Here is a 16,930-nt window from a genome sequence, read left to right on the forward strand (position 1 = left end):
ATCAGTGTGGGCAGGGAGGTTCAATTCCAGGTGCATATGCACAGGATACAAACAGTTTAATTGTATGACAGTTTTATTTCATAACAAAAATGTAGCAAAATTTAGAAATGTCCTTACATTTTTCATGGAAAAATGAAAGGCAAAAGAACCCCAAATAGTATCCTTCATATACATAAAGAGGTCTCTGAGTGCTTTCTTCTTAAAAGTCTGGCTTTGCTAGTCTATGAGGCTGGATTGGGGCCGCAGCAACTGCACGGTGCTACAGCCCTGTTCCACCCTTTGGAGGACTCAAAAAGAAACCGCCCCAAGCGGCTCCTTGGAAGGGGCGTCAGAAGCGTTATAATGCCCTTTCCATGCTGCGCTGTTTGGACGCTGCACCAGAGATGCATCATCATGGCACATGCTGTCTAGAAGAGTGTGTGCCAGAATGGTGCCCAGGTGGCGACGTAAGGACTTGGAGCGTGCAGACGCTCAGCCCTCACAAAGTGCCGGTCTGTATAGCCCCTATGTTTCATTTCATTTTGGTGCATTTTTGGAGAATCTGTCAACATTTTTTCAAATGTTTCAGGCCTGAGATTGAGAGAATTTGAATTTATAAAAGTTTCAGTGCAGAAGAGAGTAACATTTTCAGATATTCCTATTTGTGCCTGCTTTTCAAAGAGATAAAAGGAAAAAAATGGAAAATGGATTTACTTCACCGCAAGCTTTTGTAGTTTTGGGAGACACTATCTCTTTTTGGCAAAGAAGTCTAAAGACCAAACTACAAAACTACAACTCCCAGGGTTCCAAAGTGGTATCAAACTACATTATTTCTACAGTCTAGATCCGTCCATGGTTAGTCTTAAAAGTGCAACTTGATCCTTCCTTGTTCATTTCCTTTTTTATGATATATGTAAGTGATTTGTTAATTTATTAAATCTTGTAAATAATATGTAAAGTCTACCTCATAGTATTATAATGATGACTTTTTTTAAAGAATACTCTTAAGGATTCTACTTTATGCATCTAATTTAGGTTTCCCCTTTTCTCCCTTTCAATGAAAGCAGAAATTATTTTTGCAGAGTTTTTTAAAAAGGGTAAAGCTATAGTCCAGAACACTGAAATGTAAATTCTTTTTTAAAAAAACATTTCTTGACAGACTTCATTTTACAAAGTTACTGGCCTTTTTCACGTCATGGATTGCCAATTTTGTCCAAACCTTTTACAGAGAACCATGTCAGAATAGATTTAACCATGAAGAAAGAGCTGCTGCTGGTGGGGCTATGTTTTAATGACCGGTCGCGAAGAACAGGAGGACACAGGGGGTGATGGCGATGGTAACGTGAATATTTATTGGCCTTTCCCAAAGAGCAATGATAGGATGAAAAACTGGCATTCTCCAGGGCCTGGGACAAAAGAGCTTCCTTCCCACTTAGCATCTCATGGGACTTATTAAAGGCCCATCAGTCCTATGGAGAGGAAGCCATGCTGTGCTGCGTCACATCCATCAGAGCCCTGCCATTTGGATTGAGGGCTTTAGCAGCTGCCCACTTCCTTCAGTGAATTTCCTAATGACAGGGAGAGTGAAAAGGAGATGTAAAGGGGAACAGCTCTATGGGTGAGCAACACTAGGATTGGGAAGAAATTTGTTCACAATTCAGTGCAAACTTACTAAATTAGAGCTCTCACTGTTGGAGTGACTCGATTTTCAAACCATATTTTGCCATCAAGTTATGTGAAAGATAAAACTGATTCCCTGTGAAAAATACAGTCCTCCCACAACCTCCAATCCTAGCCATTATGGATATAGAATCCCCACACACCGTTGTCCCACACCAGGTTGCATTACAAGCCATCAGGAATGCCAAGAATGAGGCTACTGCAGAGCTAGCGGCCATGTTCCAACACTTTGTACTTACTCATGACTACTTCACTTTGGGGTATAATATGTGCCTCCACCTTTGTTAATGGCACTGCTATGGGCACCCATGTGGCACCACAGTATGCAAACATTTTCATGGCTGATCTGGAATAATCCTTCCTCAGCACATGCACCCAAAAATCTCCCCTTTACCTATGGAATATTGATGACATCTTTGTAATTTGGCCACATGGAAAGCAATCACTTGAAAAGTTCCACCAGGATTTCAGCAACTTCCACCCTGAACATGGAATAATCCACACAACAAAGTCACATTCTTGACACCATTGTACAAGTGCACAGTGGACTTCTAGGCAGCATGCTCTATCAAATACCCACTGATTGCTACACATACTTACATGCCTCTAGCTTCCACCCAGAACACACTACCAAATCTATTTAGAACCAATCCCTCCAATACAACAACATCACATACTCCAAGGAAGGATACTCCACTTCCAGGGGTGAGGTGCATTGGCCCCAGAACATCATCTGACGACTCCATAATGACTCTGCGGCAGTTTTAAAAGGCATTTTTAAAGTTCTGGCCCCACCAAGGCCAGTTATTGCATTTGTTGGATTTCTAGACTGCCAGCAAAATGCCTAACATTTTGTCTTGAAAAAGAAAGGGGAAAGGGAACTTATGCCTATTTTCCAGCTGGAAGGCATCCTTGGAGTGCTTTTCAGCTTGGAAGTGAAGGGTGCTGAGAGTTTGCCTTCCTCAAAAGACAAAGCAGACATACAAGGGCAGTTGGATCAGATGCAGGATATCCAGCTGAGTCCTTCTTCAGCTCAGGATCTGGAGAAGAAGCCCCCTGACCCTGAAAAAGGCCCAAGCTCTGGTGTATGGCTCAGACCAGAGAAAGGCTGCATTCCAGGCATCATAGAGAACACAGCCATGAGCTGCACACTCTCAACATGCAGGGAACCAGAGCATAGGTTTCACTATTTGCCTTCATAAGCTGAGAACTTTCTCTAGTCAAACCATTGGATTCAGTTGACAGGTTGTGTAAGTATGATTTATGACTAATTTATGACTATTGGACTTTCTGAAAGACCCTCCTACCCCAGCTCCCTGACTGTGTCCTAATGCACAGCTTTCTGACCCTGGACTGTTTGATACCGGATACTTCCTGCTTCCATGGCTGCTGACTCAGGCATTTTTGAGCTCTTGAACTTTTGTTCAATGTGACAGGTACACACTTATAGTGCACCTTGTTTTACAATGAATTCCTTGGGTAGAAGCTGCCGGTGGATGGGCAGAGGTTTTGTAGCAGCAGTGGGAAGAGGAGATAAAGGAGTTTATCATATGGGGCTTTCATCCCAGCCAGACACGGGATATAAATGCACTGGGACGGATACTATTTCACTCTTGGCTTCTCCCAGGAAGCCTGGGTCATATACGCAATGAATACTGCCTGGGGATGGAGCTGTGTGATAATATGTGTTCTTGTGCGTTTATATCCCATGCCTGGTGCAGGATTAAAGCCATGCAATAAACTCCAGTGTTCCAGTAAAAAAACAACGTGTGAATGAGGCCTCCATTTTCCTACTTAGGCTTGGCATCAGGGTATTTCTCTTGCAGCTGCCCAGCCTCCAAAATGCTGACTTTTGGGAACAGATATTGTATGCACCTTCAAGAGGAAGACGGTAATCTCATCCCTACAAACTTCCCTTGGCACCCTGCTGCAGCCGCCGCAGATGCCACTGTGGCTCCTTTTCTTGGGTCCCCTACTCCAAGGACGGGCATGTCTCCAACTGGCAGTCTCAGAGCTTGCTGCATCATTTCAAGAGGACAAGAGGAAGCAAAAGGTTTCACATTAAAAATGCATAAACAGGCATTTCACTTTTGGCTTTCTCTGTTTAAACCACACTCTTCAGTCCTGACTGTGTTAGGAGAAAACACACTGGCAAATTCCACTTGATTATATTACTCTGTGAACCAGACAGTAGAACTTGAGGGGACCTCCTTTCTCACAGCCTGGGCACCTGGCAGCAAGCTCTTTTCAAGGGAACAGATATTCCCAAGACTCTATTTTTCTCTGGTCCTGATAAGGAAGACTTGCCACCTTCTGACCCTGTCTGCTCCTAACTGAGGGAAATTGGAAACCAAAAAGCTGAACTTTGTGATTCAAGGCCTTGTGCGCTAACCCAGATGGTGTGAGCTTAGATCCTGCTATCAGTGGACAAAGGAATAGTAGTGTGTAGAGTCAGCCAGGATTGGCAGATAGCAGAAAGCCAGTGGGTTGGCTGAGCACTGTATGATTGCTCAGAGCCTGACCTTCTTCCATTTTTATTCTTTTCTGGGAAGACTTAACAATGCAAAGCCTTCTTCTCTCTACACTTTAGGCCTCAGCATCTAGCTAAAACATGAAATGCATGACCAAAAAAGAGAGGTCAAAATAGGACATAGATGTGCATAACACCTGTAAGTGCTGGTTTATAGATATAGCACAGATAGAAATTTAGAAATGAAATGCATCTCCATCTAGTGAGGAAGACTGTGGCTCACAGCTTATGTGTCTGCTGCCCAGTACAACCATTAAGTGTTGTTGGCCCCAGGACTCACCTTTCTATCTTTACTTGTATCATTAAACTGACTTTTGCATGCTCAGTGCTACAGATAACATCTATCCTCAAATAGATTGTCAGATAGAGGACTCTCCTGTTTAAAGTAAGCTTTGTGACGACTATAGCCTTGGCCCAAAAGGTGACATTGAGAACGTGCTATAATGAAACATATTACTGAGACCCGGAGTGGGGTAGTGGTTTGAGCACTGGACTACGACTCTGGAGACCAGGGTTTGAATCCCACTCAGTCATGGAAGTTCCCGGGATGATCTCAAGCAAGTCACTGTCTCTTAGCCTCTCACGAAGACAAAGGCAACCCCCCTCAGAACAAATCTTGCCAAGAAAACCTTGTGATAGGTTCAAGTTGGAAATGACTTTTGGACCATCCTGATGTAGACATAGACAGACAAATGATTTGGTTTGGCACACTGGGTCCTGGGCAGTTGTGAGCATCTGCAGGTATTCCTATGGCATATACCTGTACCTTCCTATGGCAAGTGGGTATGCTTAGAAAAGACAGCAGATGGAGCTTCAATTGGCAATAGGTCTGGCCTAGAGCAATACTTACCCACCCACCAAGCCATAAATACACATGCACTCACTCTCTTCCTCTCCCATAGTCTCTTTCACACAGCCACATGGGACAACGAAGCATGATCACTTGATGCTGTTCACCAGTCCCTCCTTGAAAAACACTTGGTACTCAAAAATAGTTGGATTTTTAAATTTAAAAATGCCTTCACCTGCTAACAGAGGGAGGCTCAGATAGGGAGACCCAGCCTGTCCGATAGCCAGGCCTAAATCATATATATTATTGTGATACACAGACATGCAATGCGTATTTTGAGGAGGCCTCGTTTTAAATGAGCAATTAAGACATATTAGGATTACAAATGAATTGCTCCTGCTAGAATTGGTTTGTTAATGTGGGTTAACCCAGGACTCTGCACTCGTGGACTCTGCTTGTGGGCAGAGCAGCCATGAGGACAGTGAAGATGGTTACTTGCAGTGATGGCAAACCTATGGCACGCGTGCCAGAGGTGGCACTCAGAGCTCTCTCTGTGGGCACTTGTGCTGTCAGCCCAGCACAGAGTTTGCCAGAGTTTGTCACTGGAAAGCCAGAGGGACACAGCACTTTGCAATAAATAAGTGGGTTTTGGGTTGCAATTTGGGCACTTGGCCTCTAAAAGGTTCACCATCACTGGCAAAGTTTGCAGATGTACCACTAGTGGAAATTTGGGGCCTTGTGCCTCTGTAGCCGATCATATTGTCCGCACGTTCACCTGTGAGTTAGATACGAAACTCCTCCTGCATAGAGTCAGCTGGAGATCCAATAAGACAAAACCAGAAGAAGCCCAAGGGAGCAACTATGTGCTATTTACTCTGATCTTTTGCTGTTCCTACCTCTGAACTGATATGTGCAAAGAACTCAGAAATGTTTCCTGCTGGTTGGGTGATTCTGGGCGTCATTGTAACTCCAAAATGTAACTGTTCTTAGCTCTGCATGTGTGTTCTTCTTTTGCTAAGAGAAATCCTAGACAGTCATTTAACCAGAGTTCCCAGGGGAATGCAGGAGATGTGGAAGCGTTGGCTTGTTGGAGGGCGAGGCGGCCGTGAGGGTCGTCAGCCCTGGCCATTTGGAGCTGCTGCACCACTGCTCCTTATTAAATAATGCATCCTGATTGATTGGTCTGAAAAGTGCTGTGTTGCTGGGTCAGGTTGCTCAGGTTATCGTTTTCTGATTAGATTGATGATTCTCAAAGGTCGCATTCAGAAAGCAATTCTCTGGCAAGATTGATCCTTGGATGAGGGAAATTTATTTTTCTCCCCTGCAGATGGGGCCTGACAGTTGAGGAATGGCTGACCTGTGGAACCATGGGAGGGGTGTAGCAGGAGGTTACTTGTGGCATGTTCCTGAAGGATCTCACAGATGCTATAAAGCACCTACATCAATCTGCTCACTAGTCAAGGCAGCGTTTCTTGCAAGACCTTAGTTCCCTGAACCAGATATGCTTTGCAAAACCTTAGCTGCTAGTCACTGTATAAAAAAGAGGGGACTGCATAGAATTAAAGCTTCTGCTCTATCATAGAACTTATTGTTTGGAGATTCTTTTTCTTTCTGTTTTGTGCAGAAGAGAAATGTTATCCTGGTACACTGCAAAGACTCCCTCTAGGTGTACATGAAGATGCTCGGTGCCAATGAAAGCCACAAGAGAGATATCAGCAGGAACCCTGGAATTTACAGAAATACAAATATATATTTTAAAAGAAATTTGGGGGCAGCCTATTCCTCTCCCCAAAAATAGACTGTTGAGGACCCAGTGTGCTAAGCAACACACTGGAATTTATGTTGTGCAGGCCTCCCCAAAATAAACCGTATTTGAAAGAAACACAATAGCTTAGGGATGATGCACAGCTTTTTCTGAACTTGCTGTATTGTCCATTGCAAAGTTATACAAGCAAATGGTCTGACTCAGGTTAAGCCAAGGAATGGAGACTGCTCCTGTCAAATGTTGTTAGACTCCAACTCCCATCAGTCATCGTGGTGAATGGTAATGGAGAGGAGTTGTTGTTCAACCTCTGGAGGGCCGCAGGCTCCCCACATCAGGCTGGCTGAAGAACCTGTGGAGTCAGCCCCAATGTCTCCAGTTAAAGCAGTGCTTCTCAATTATTTTCTGTCATGCCCCCCCCTAGGAAGAAGAAAATATTTCGCGCCCCCTGCGCGAATGTAAATAGTATCATTTGTCTATAAAATGCCCCCCTTTAGGAGCCTCACGCCCCCCTTTACGGAGCCTCGCGCCCCCCCTGGGGGGCCCACCCCACTATTTGAGAAGCACTGAGTTAAAGCAGTTAAGCGAATTTTCTTCTCTCCCCCCCCCCCCTTCTCTTTGTGTAACATCTTCTAGAACATAGACAGATGGCAATGACTGTCTTTGTTTCTACTCATTTGTAAGCCACCAGGGAGGGGGCTTTTCCATCTGAGGAATGAGGTACTAATCAAGGAGGGTATTAAAAGTAGAGTTTTAATCAATCAGCCCATCCTTTCTTAAACCTAGACTGAGAAATACCTTGGACACCAGCACCCATTAGGCCAGCCTCTTGGTATTCTCCAGATACATTGGCCAGTATCCAATCTGGGTGATGATGGGCTGGGCATCTTCTGGTATAGATCTTAGGAGGGTCCAAAAGATTGTACAGGGCTGGGTGCACCAGTAGAACCATTCCTTCCTCCTTGGCAATTCTTTAGCCTTTCTGGGCCTTTTCCATGCTGCCTCCTTTTTTTAAATTTCTGAGTGTAGGACTTTGATCCCTGGGCCCTCTTCTTCCCTTACACTTCCTCTCCTGGGTACCACAATGTAGTGATGAGGCAACAACCTGCCACGACCCTGCACTAGCTTGCTCTCCCTGTTTAAAAAAAGAAATAGCAAAACAGGAGAGGAAGCCAGCGTTCTGAGGTGTTCAATAATTCAGAGAGTCAGGCTCCTTGGCACCTGAACGCTGGTCATTGCCTATTCCAAGGGGTGTGGACGGTCATGCAGTAAATGCTTCTCCATGGGAGCAGATGGAAAATGCCAGCAGAGGCAAAGCATGGGCAGCCCTTGGTTTTGTATAACCTAGGAGAAGCGTGGGGGGGGGGGGGACACACATCTCCCTCACCACCAGTCCATCAGCTCTTAGACTCCACTACCCAAGCATTTTAGTGTGATTTCCCCCCAACTCTTTTAGCCCAAGATTTCTAAAGCCACTTTTTCTATAATCCGACTTTTTGCAGCCTTTGGAAATGTCTTCCTTTCAGTCCCCCTTTCGGAGGCTGGTTGCTTTGTCCCTCTGTAGGTCTGGGAGTGGTGCAAAGGGCCCTCTGTTTTGTGAAGAGGAAGGGGGCACTTATCATAATCTGGGAGCAAACAGTGAGTTCTAAAACTAAAGCAAGGATTAAAACTATCTCCAGCAAGTTTTCCCCCAAAGCCATCCTAATTGCATTGAGGTCTACACAGGCTTCAGACTACAGGGTTGGGACAGCTTTGGGCAATGGCCCACTGGTGGCCCACCAGGTCTCCCCATCTGGTCTTCCAGAAGACCCATCCTCTCCCCAGCTTCTCCCCCTTCTGCTGAGCTAAGGAGTTGAGCAGATCCTGGGAAGGGGAGGAATCCTGTGGAGAACTTTAATTCCAGCCTTCATGGTGTCTTTAGAGATGGCCGCTCAACTGTAGGGATCCAGGTCATCCAGGGTCTCCATGGCCAAGTGGGGACTCCACACCTGCTCTCCCTGCATTTCTCTTCTTCACAAAGAGAAAGGGCTGGGTTGCTCCTCCTGACAGCCAGAACAATGAGAGAGAGATTCAATTGCCTCAGCTCCCAATCCTCTTACAGCAGCTGACCTATATCATGTTTTCTTTTTTAATAGTGGGATTTGACGTCTTAAGAGTTGTATTTAATCCAGTTCCCTAGGAAAGGGATGAACACTTGCCTAGTGGTGTGTTTGAAACAGCCTAACCAGGGCAGTCTGATTGTTTACTTAAAAGTTAGTCTGTGTGCAAGTTGCTTTTTGGCTGAACATAGAACATAGCCCATCCAGCCACTTTCTTCTGCCGTTTCTTCAAGGTGTGACCCATGGGAGCTACTCATGATAAACATTTGGCCCACAGCCCCACAAAAGTTGCCCACCTCTTCTGTAGGCCATCCCACCAGTCTGCTACTGAATCCGGAAGATTCATAGCTAGAGCATCCATGTGTGTATGCAAGGCCGCTGTTCGAAGACCTTCCATGAGTGAGGGCATGTTACACTTCCAGATAATGGGTTGCAGCTGCCAACTGTCCTTGCCACTGAGAAGCCAGAATCTCCCTTCCTGTAATTTATGCACATTAAATCAAGTCCTGCTCACTAAGGCAGAAGATTAAACAGACTTTTATGTGACAGCTCTTAAGATCTTTGAAGAACCTCTAGCTCAGAACAGGGAGAAGTCACATTTTGGATGATGTGGGACCATGCTGGCTAGTTGTCATCCAAAATATAATGTTTCCAAGCGCTGTCCAAGCTTAATGTATCAGTGTGTCCTTGAAACTTTCCTTACAGAACTTGTTTTCCACAGCCGTGGCCATTGTTGTTGAATCTGGTCCAATCTGTCTACATCCTCCTTAAATGTGAAGCACCTAGTAATCCAGATGCGGTCTGTGAAGAAGAATGAATGATGCTCAGGTGTTGGGAGGCAGCTAAATTGATCAAAATCCTAAATCTCATTAAGAGTGCTGTAGGAGCTCTGGGCAGAGAAAAGAGACCCATTTGCTATTTCGTTTTTTATATACACTGGGAAGATATTTTGCTTTCCTTGTTTGTTTCTCTCATTCTGTCTTTCGCAGTCCCCCACCAACCCACAATCCTGTCCTCTTTCTGTTACCATTAAACAAATCCTGAGTCACTGGAGCAGCATTTGGTGATATTCTGTGGTCAGGAACATGTGAAAAGCTTTAGACGCCCAAGTGCCATGTGGAAAATGTGATTGATTGTTACCTACTTTGGCCTCAGAAATAGAGAACTGATTGCACATAGCACTAAACTATAAGAAGAGGAATTATTCAATAGTTACTCATGTATCCATTGATTAAACGATTTGACACATCAATAATCTGTGTAAAGGGTTTGACTCTCTAAGTTATCAGTATATCTAACATAAGAAGGTCGGGGAAGATCTTAAAACTGACAAAATCAAAGCTAGGCAAGGTAGAGTGGCAACTGAGCTGTACTTAAGAGGTCAATGCACAGCAGTGATATTTTGTGATAAATGGTAAAGGAAATAAATTCCCTGAAGCCACACACCCACAAGGAGACCCCTTAAGTGCAAATGGCATCTATGTTGGTGTGTTATTAACAAATCAGATCTAGTAGTTTTCACCTCCACTAGGAGGAAGCCTTTGGTAGAACTAATGGCTCTTAACTGCCCGTCCCAAACCAAACTGTCCCACCACACATTACAATAATCCCTTACAACAAAGATAGATTACAGTACTGTTTGGAAAAAATCCACACACCTCTCCCCAGCTACACTGCATATTATTGCTAAACCCAGAAGGACCGGGGAAGCCTGAGTGGGTTGGGATGTGACATCATCTTTCCTGTGTGATCAAATAATCCTGGCACTTTGATCCTCCAAGCCCTGGATCCATTATGCCCCTCCTGTATATATATTTGGCTGTGCCTGGAAACAAGACAAGAGAGAGATGCAGGCAAGGGAACCCTGCCAGAGCAGGAGATCAAAGCACACAGTGAGTCCAAACTAGGCGGGTGGGTTGAGCTGTGAGTTGGCAGTGCCATTGCAAGGCTGCTCCTGAGCCAGATAAAACCCAACAGTAGAGGAGGGAGAGTGAAATTTAGCTGTTGGGATGGGTGCCAAACAGTAGTCTCACTAGTCACTGTTACTCCAGTGTGGTAACTCATGCTGTGCCCCTGTTGCCTGGCAAATCCCCCCCCCCCCCAGCTAGGTCAGTGATCCCACACAAGTAGGTTGGGCTGTTGTGGAAGAAAAAGGCCAGCTTCCATGCTCTGCTCCCCTTTACTGGAGGCATTTGGGCTTCTCTGCACAGCTGCCTGTCAGGGTTACTGTCACTGCATCCTGAAGTACAGAGATGACACAGAGCAGGGGTTAGACTGGGTGACCTCTAAGGAAGCCTTTGAGATCCATGATTCCATAAGGATTCAGTGAAATGGCAAGTCAGATATTCACCACCAAACTTTAAGCACTTTAATCTTCAGGTTCATCTTTGGCTGTAATTTGGGAAAAGTGACTGTTTTGAAAACACCTCCTGGTTTTGGTATGGTGTTGTGATTGTTGTGATTTAATGAATTTCTAAAGCTGTTGCACTGTGGCAGCTTTATGATGGTGTTGTAAATGACTTTGAGGATGAGCAGTTGACAAAAACATTATACATTTTTCAACACATCATTGAGTGGAAAAAAGGATGATGATCACAGCGTGTTCTCTGTCTCATGTCCCTCTTGTAGGTGCAAGTGCAATCTCCACGCCAATCAATGCACCTTCAGAGAGGGAAGCCTCCAATGTGAATGTGAGCACAACACCACTGGGCAGGACTGTGGCAGGTGCAAGAAGAACTTCCGTAGCAAGTCATGGAGGGCTGGATCCTACCTGCCCCGCCCCAACGGCTCTCCCAATGTGTGTAAGTAGTCATCCAAGAGAGATCCCAGTCCATTCATACATTTGCATCTAATGTGCCCTTGCAAACCCATCCTAGCAGTAGGCTCCCCCAGTGCCTGCTCGGTGTTTTGGACAGTCCTCATCTGCCCTATCCTGCATGGCCAGTGGTCAGGAGTTTGGGAGCACATCCACTTGCCAGCTCCAGGCCAGCTATGGGCAGGAGGTTACTGGGAGTCTAGGCAGGGAGGCAGGACCATGGACAGCTCAAAGGACAGTCAGCAAAGCTTCAGGTCCAATTGAGGGCACAGGGAAGTGAGTCATTTGCTTGCATCTTTTCTGTTGTCACATAAAGGAGTTGTGATGGCTTAGAGGATTGTGTTATGCTTCTTGACTATCAGCTATGATAGCACTGCAGTAATTGTAGGATCAGGGGGCTGGGAGGTCATGAGCAGGAGGTGCCCAATGGGACTGTTCATGCCCTGGGCCATTTCAATCTACACGAAGGGAAAGGGCTCCAGGAATCCACAGACTCAAGACACCTGGAGAAGAGGCTGCCTGAGAGCAATCCCATGGGAAGATATACGCAGGTGTGCTTACTCTTTGGGTGCCTCTACCAGGGTCTGAAATGTTGGTATCATCAGATCAGGAAGAACTGCCAGGATGGGCTGCTGACCAGAGCGACTGGGACTTGAAAGGTCTGCTGAGCCATGAAAACTCACCAGATGCTACACTCTCTCTCAGGTCAACTGACCTGACAGGGCTGTTAAGAGCATAGAGTGCACCACAGTGATATACAAGAATAAAAAAGCAACAATACACACAGTGCACAAAATGAAAGCACATTTTTACATGGATTCTGGATAGGCTGGAGTATACAGGGAAGGCTTGACAAACCAGGATCATTTTCAGCATGTGTCTAATTCTACAAGTGGCCGAAGCTTCTGAATTTCAGAAATAAAAGTGCTATCTCAGTTATTTCCTTGCTTTGAATAACTGGACCACAAACCTCAGGACCCTGGAAAAGCAGTAGGAGAATGACCTCAAGGGCTGAACCCTATAAAGTAGAAGGTAGTCTGTCAGGAAATTTGGGTTCAGGTTGTTCAGAGCTTCATAAACAAGCAACAAAAACTTGTATCCATAAAGCCTCCAGAGCGCCTTGCCTTCAGACTTGCAATCTGACTTTAATGCATGACATACAAGGAATAAAAGACAGGAAGGGAGAAGGAAAAGAGCATATTAGGTAGTAGTTCTCATCTTGGATGGCTGGCAGGGAGGAAGCAGCCTGCCAGAATGGCAGCTGCTAGGCTAAGGAAGAGATGGCTAGTAAAGCCCCGGCAGAATATAAAGTGCTTTGCCCCTGGCCTTTGAATGAGTCGTAGAAGCCATCAGTGTTTCTGAAGATGCCACTCTGTCCTGTCATTTCTCTCCTCTCTTTGAAAAAAAAATGTTTGGGCTTTAGGGTGATCAAAGCTGAAACCTGGGCTCCAAAGGCCATGACAGAAATGCATTGTGTTTGCCAGGCATGGGAGACGGGGAGCTTTGAAAGGGAGCACACTTGTCAGCTACCGCTGCGTGCCTGGTGCTCTTCAAAGGAGCCACAGAGAGCCTGTCTGGATGACAGCCATGGGGTATGACATGCAGCCCTCAGGCTCCCCCGCTCTCCATATCCAGCTTGCCTCTCACACTCAGACTACAGGGACAGGAAGACCTGGACTCTGCCTGAGACTTTAAGTCAAGGGGTCCCCCCAAATTTGGTAGTCCTGGAAGTGGGGAAGGAAAGAAGGTGCTCCTGAGACTGAGGGCAGATGTCCACAGTGACAATCCAACATTACCATCCTGAAATAATAATTTGGAGGGTCTTCTAGGCATGGGTGTGTGTATACTGCATTATAATTGTGTTTTTAAAACATTGTTATGCTGTTGTAAATCTGTTTGTCATATGATAGCTAATTTAATATTTTTAAAAATAATCAGGTTTTTAGCTATGTATTGTTTAAATCTCATTATAAGACACCTTGGGTTTCATGTCAGGAACAAGGGAGGATATAAATTGAACAAATAAATAAGAAGTGTTGGGAAGCTCCACTCTTGGCTAGTTCTGGTACAAACTATGCTGAGCTGCCCTCCAGATGAAAAGCAGGAGTGCCACCACAACTGGCACTTCTCTGTATTTCAGACTTCTCTGTTTAAAAAAGGAAAGATCCAAATCGATAAATGTGCTTTGAGATAAAACAAGTGCAAAAAGGGCTACTTAAATAAATGTCAAAATATGGATTTTAAGCTTTCTTTAAAAAATAAGCAAACTTGTAAAAAAATGGGTGTAACAAAGGTTTATGTGAAAACATTAAAAAAAAAAAAAACCTGACAAGAGATAATAAGTAAATTGGTCCATCTTAGTAACAGTGGCAGGTCTGACTTCTTTGCACCCTGGCATGTGAAAATTGGATGTGCAAACAATGCCGTCTTCTGTACTAGAAGGTTGAGAAGACCCAACAGATCTACTTTGTTTTTTACTGAACCTTATAGTGGGGGGGGGGGGAACCCCTAAATGTGGCATAGTGTATATAAAAGTGTATATAGCGTGGGGTAGTGATCAGAGTGTAGGAATAGAACGTGGGAGACTCCACTGAGCCATAAAAAGCATTGTGTGTCCTTTCGTTTCTATGAACTACCTCACATTCATAGTGTTGTTGTGAGGATTATAGGGAAGAAGGACTGGGTGCCTAGAAGAATATCTGTGGTTCTGATTTTCACTTGAAAATTAGTAGTAGCAATAATAATAATAATAATAATAATAATAATAATAATACTTATTTCTTACCTGCCTCTCCACATAGATCAAGGTGGGAGAAAATAACAATTAACAAATAACATCAGTTCAAACACAGCAGTTTAAAACTCACATTAATTCAAAGGACAAATAAGATGCACACACAATAAACCAATCCATATCTAAAATCCATCATTTAAAATTCATTATTTAAAAAAACACCAGGATAAGGCTGATTCTGTACAGAGCAAGGGCTGTCCGCTTCCCAAGTGCTAATTCTGGTGGTTGGTCTAAATGGCTGCTTTCTGCATCTGAAGCTGTTTCATTGGCTATTGCCCCTCTCTCACCCCTTTCTTTTCCCGGATGGTACCCAGTCAGGGACCCACATACTGGGTGTGATGCCATCAACATGTTCTGAAGTCAATCGTGCTGATGTCAACAGCATGTCAAGTACTGATGCCATACTTGATAGCATCTATGTGCTGATGTTCAGAGCAAATGAAACCTATTTGGAGTGAAGGAGACGCTTTCTGTATGAAACACATGGGTGACCCTAAATCGGTCAAGGGGCTTCTAATGACCCAAAAGTTTCTCGGCTCTTTTGCAAGGATGCATGAAAGGTCATTGTAGAACCTTTCCGTTTTGATGAAGACTTTCATAAAACTGTCTGCTGCTGAGTTCTGGTAAACCTCACACACTAAAAGTGTAACTTTATCAATAATAAGCTGTTGTGCTAAAGCTGATGGGGACATATGACCCTGCTCAGGCAAAGGGCAAAGAAAGAGACTGTTAATAAGTCCAGTCATCGGCTGGTGGGTCTCCACAGGTCACTGCAGGTGCTGCAGGTGCAGGAGAGCCTTCTCTCTGCTTTGCCCTCTGCAGCCTGTTTTGATACCCTGCAGCCACTCGATGTACCTGGGAAGAAAAGCTCCTTTTAATTAGCACCTGTGCCCTTCTTTCTCTTTACTGACCTCTTCTTCTTCTTCCTTTCCAGGTGCTGCTCCAAACTTTGGCAGTAAGTAAAAAATGTAACTTGAAATGGTGAAATGTGACATGTTTGGTGCATGGTCCCCTGTGCCCAGCCCTTGGCAAGGAGATGGATCACTTTTTCTGTGTCTGTTAGCCTCTTCAGGGCACATTACCCCATTCCTCTAATTGTGCCTCATCTGCTCTGTCAAAGAACCTTCTTTGAACCTTCGATAACCTCATTGTCTCTGTCACTCTGGCGCGTTTTCACCCCCACGAGGTTTGTTAGAATGGCAGCAAGCAAGGAAATAAAAGGTTTCTCAAAAACAAGAAGGAAGGCCATGAACTTCTCCTCTCCCCCCGCATCCCTCCTTCTCATCCATATCACAGTATCACAGGCAGTACATTAAACTTTTGTCATAACAACGAGAAACTGTTTTCAGCTTCTCAGCTACAGGGGCCCAGCACTTGTCACCTTCGTTAGATTTGAGTGAACAATGGTTTTTAAAAATATATGAAGGGGAAGGCACTGTATCAGGCCATTTGCTGGCAAAATGTCATTCTGTTTAAAGCAGAACGGTGGAACTATAAGTATGTAGAGAAATCTTGTAGCACCTTTGAGACTACCTGAAAGAAAGAAGTTGGCAGCATGAGCTTTTGTAGACTAAAGGGCCCGAAATGACAGGCCAAAATAAAGCTGCTTCTGGTCATTTTGGAGGTATGCTGTTTAAATATTGCATGCATCCTAAGCGTCTGGAAGCCGCACCAAAGCCATGCTCCAGTCCTAAGGACTGGAATGCAGCTTTGGCGCAGCTTCTAGCCTCTTAAGATGTTTGTGTCATTTAAACAGCATACCTCCAAAGTGACCCGAAGCAGCTTTATTTTGGCTTGTCTGTCTGGGCCCTAAAGTCTACTTCCTTAGATGCATTTTTAGTTAGTCCCATAGGTGCTACAAGATTTCTCTACATACTGATTCTACAGACTGACATGGCTATATCTTTGAATTCTACCACTGTGGAACTATAAGTGAGAGAATTTCTCTCCTCACCAAGAATGCCCCTGTGGGCTGAAATGCAAAATGGCAGGTTCTCTGTTAGTTTCTAACCTGGGAACAGGGAGAAGGTAGCATCAGTTGAAGTTCAGGTGACTTTGGGAGGGAGGATGGGCCTCAGCCTAAGACTCCCCCCTCCTTCGACATTGTCTCTCCCCTCTTTCTCCCCCATCCATTTTCACCTTTTCCATGCAGAGAAAGACTGAGTTCTGTCTTGCACAGAAGACGTCCCTCCCCACACCTCACAGAGGCACCATTGGACAGTGATGGGCACACTCAGGGCATCCCATGTGTGATCTCAGTAATTTCAGCAATATCTTATTGAATAACAACAGAAAGGTTCCCCTCGCCGCCCTCATTTCCCAGCTGAGATTCAGCTGCTCAGGTGCAAATATTAATGGGGTGGGGAGTTCTCTATTGTGGTCTGAACAAAAGTCACTTTGATAACTCTGCTCATTTTTAGCTTTGATCAAACCAGAGCTTGGAAAAGTTATAGTTTTAGACCATAGCTTTCACAGTGCCCA

General features: G+C 44.8%; 1 protein-coding gene across 4 annotated transcripts in view; it reads left to right on the top strand.

The window, feature by feature from the left end:
* LOC149308181 (netrin-G2-like) overlaps nucleotides 1-16,930 on the top strand; it is a 98,426-nt gene that overhangs the window by 51,612 nt on the left and 29,884 nt on the right. For all 4 annotated transcript variants that reach the window (XM_089535268.1, XM_089535270.1, XM_089535271.1 and 1 more), the window contains exons 4-5: nucleotides 11,469-11,641; nucleotides 15,384-15,404. In XM_089535268.1, the coding sequence (XP_089391394.1) occupies nucleotides 11,469-11,641; nucleotides 15,384-15,404 (194 nt within the window). The remainder of the gene's footprint in view (nucleotides 1-11,468; nucleotides 11,642-15,383; nucleotides 15,405-16,930) is intronic.

This window comes from Sceloporus occidentalis, unplaced genomic scaffold (assembly GCF_023333645.1).
Source record: "Sceloporus occidentalis isolate IW3139 unplaced genomic scaffold, rSceOcc1.0.p SCAF_8, whole genome shotgun sequence".
Classification (NCBI taxonomy): domain Eukaryota; kingdom Metazoa; phylum Chordata; class Lepidosauria; order Squamata; family Phrynosomatidae; genus Sceloporus; species Sceloporus occidentalis.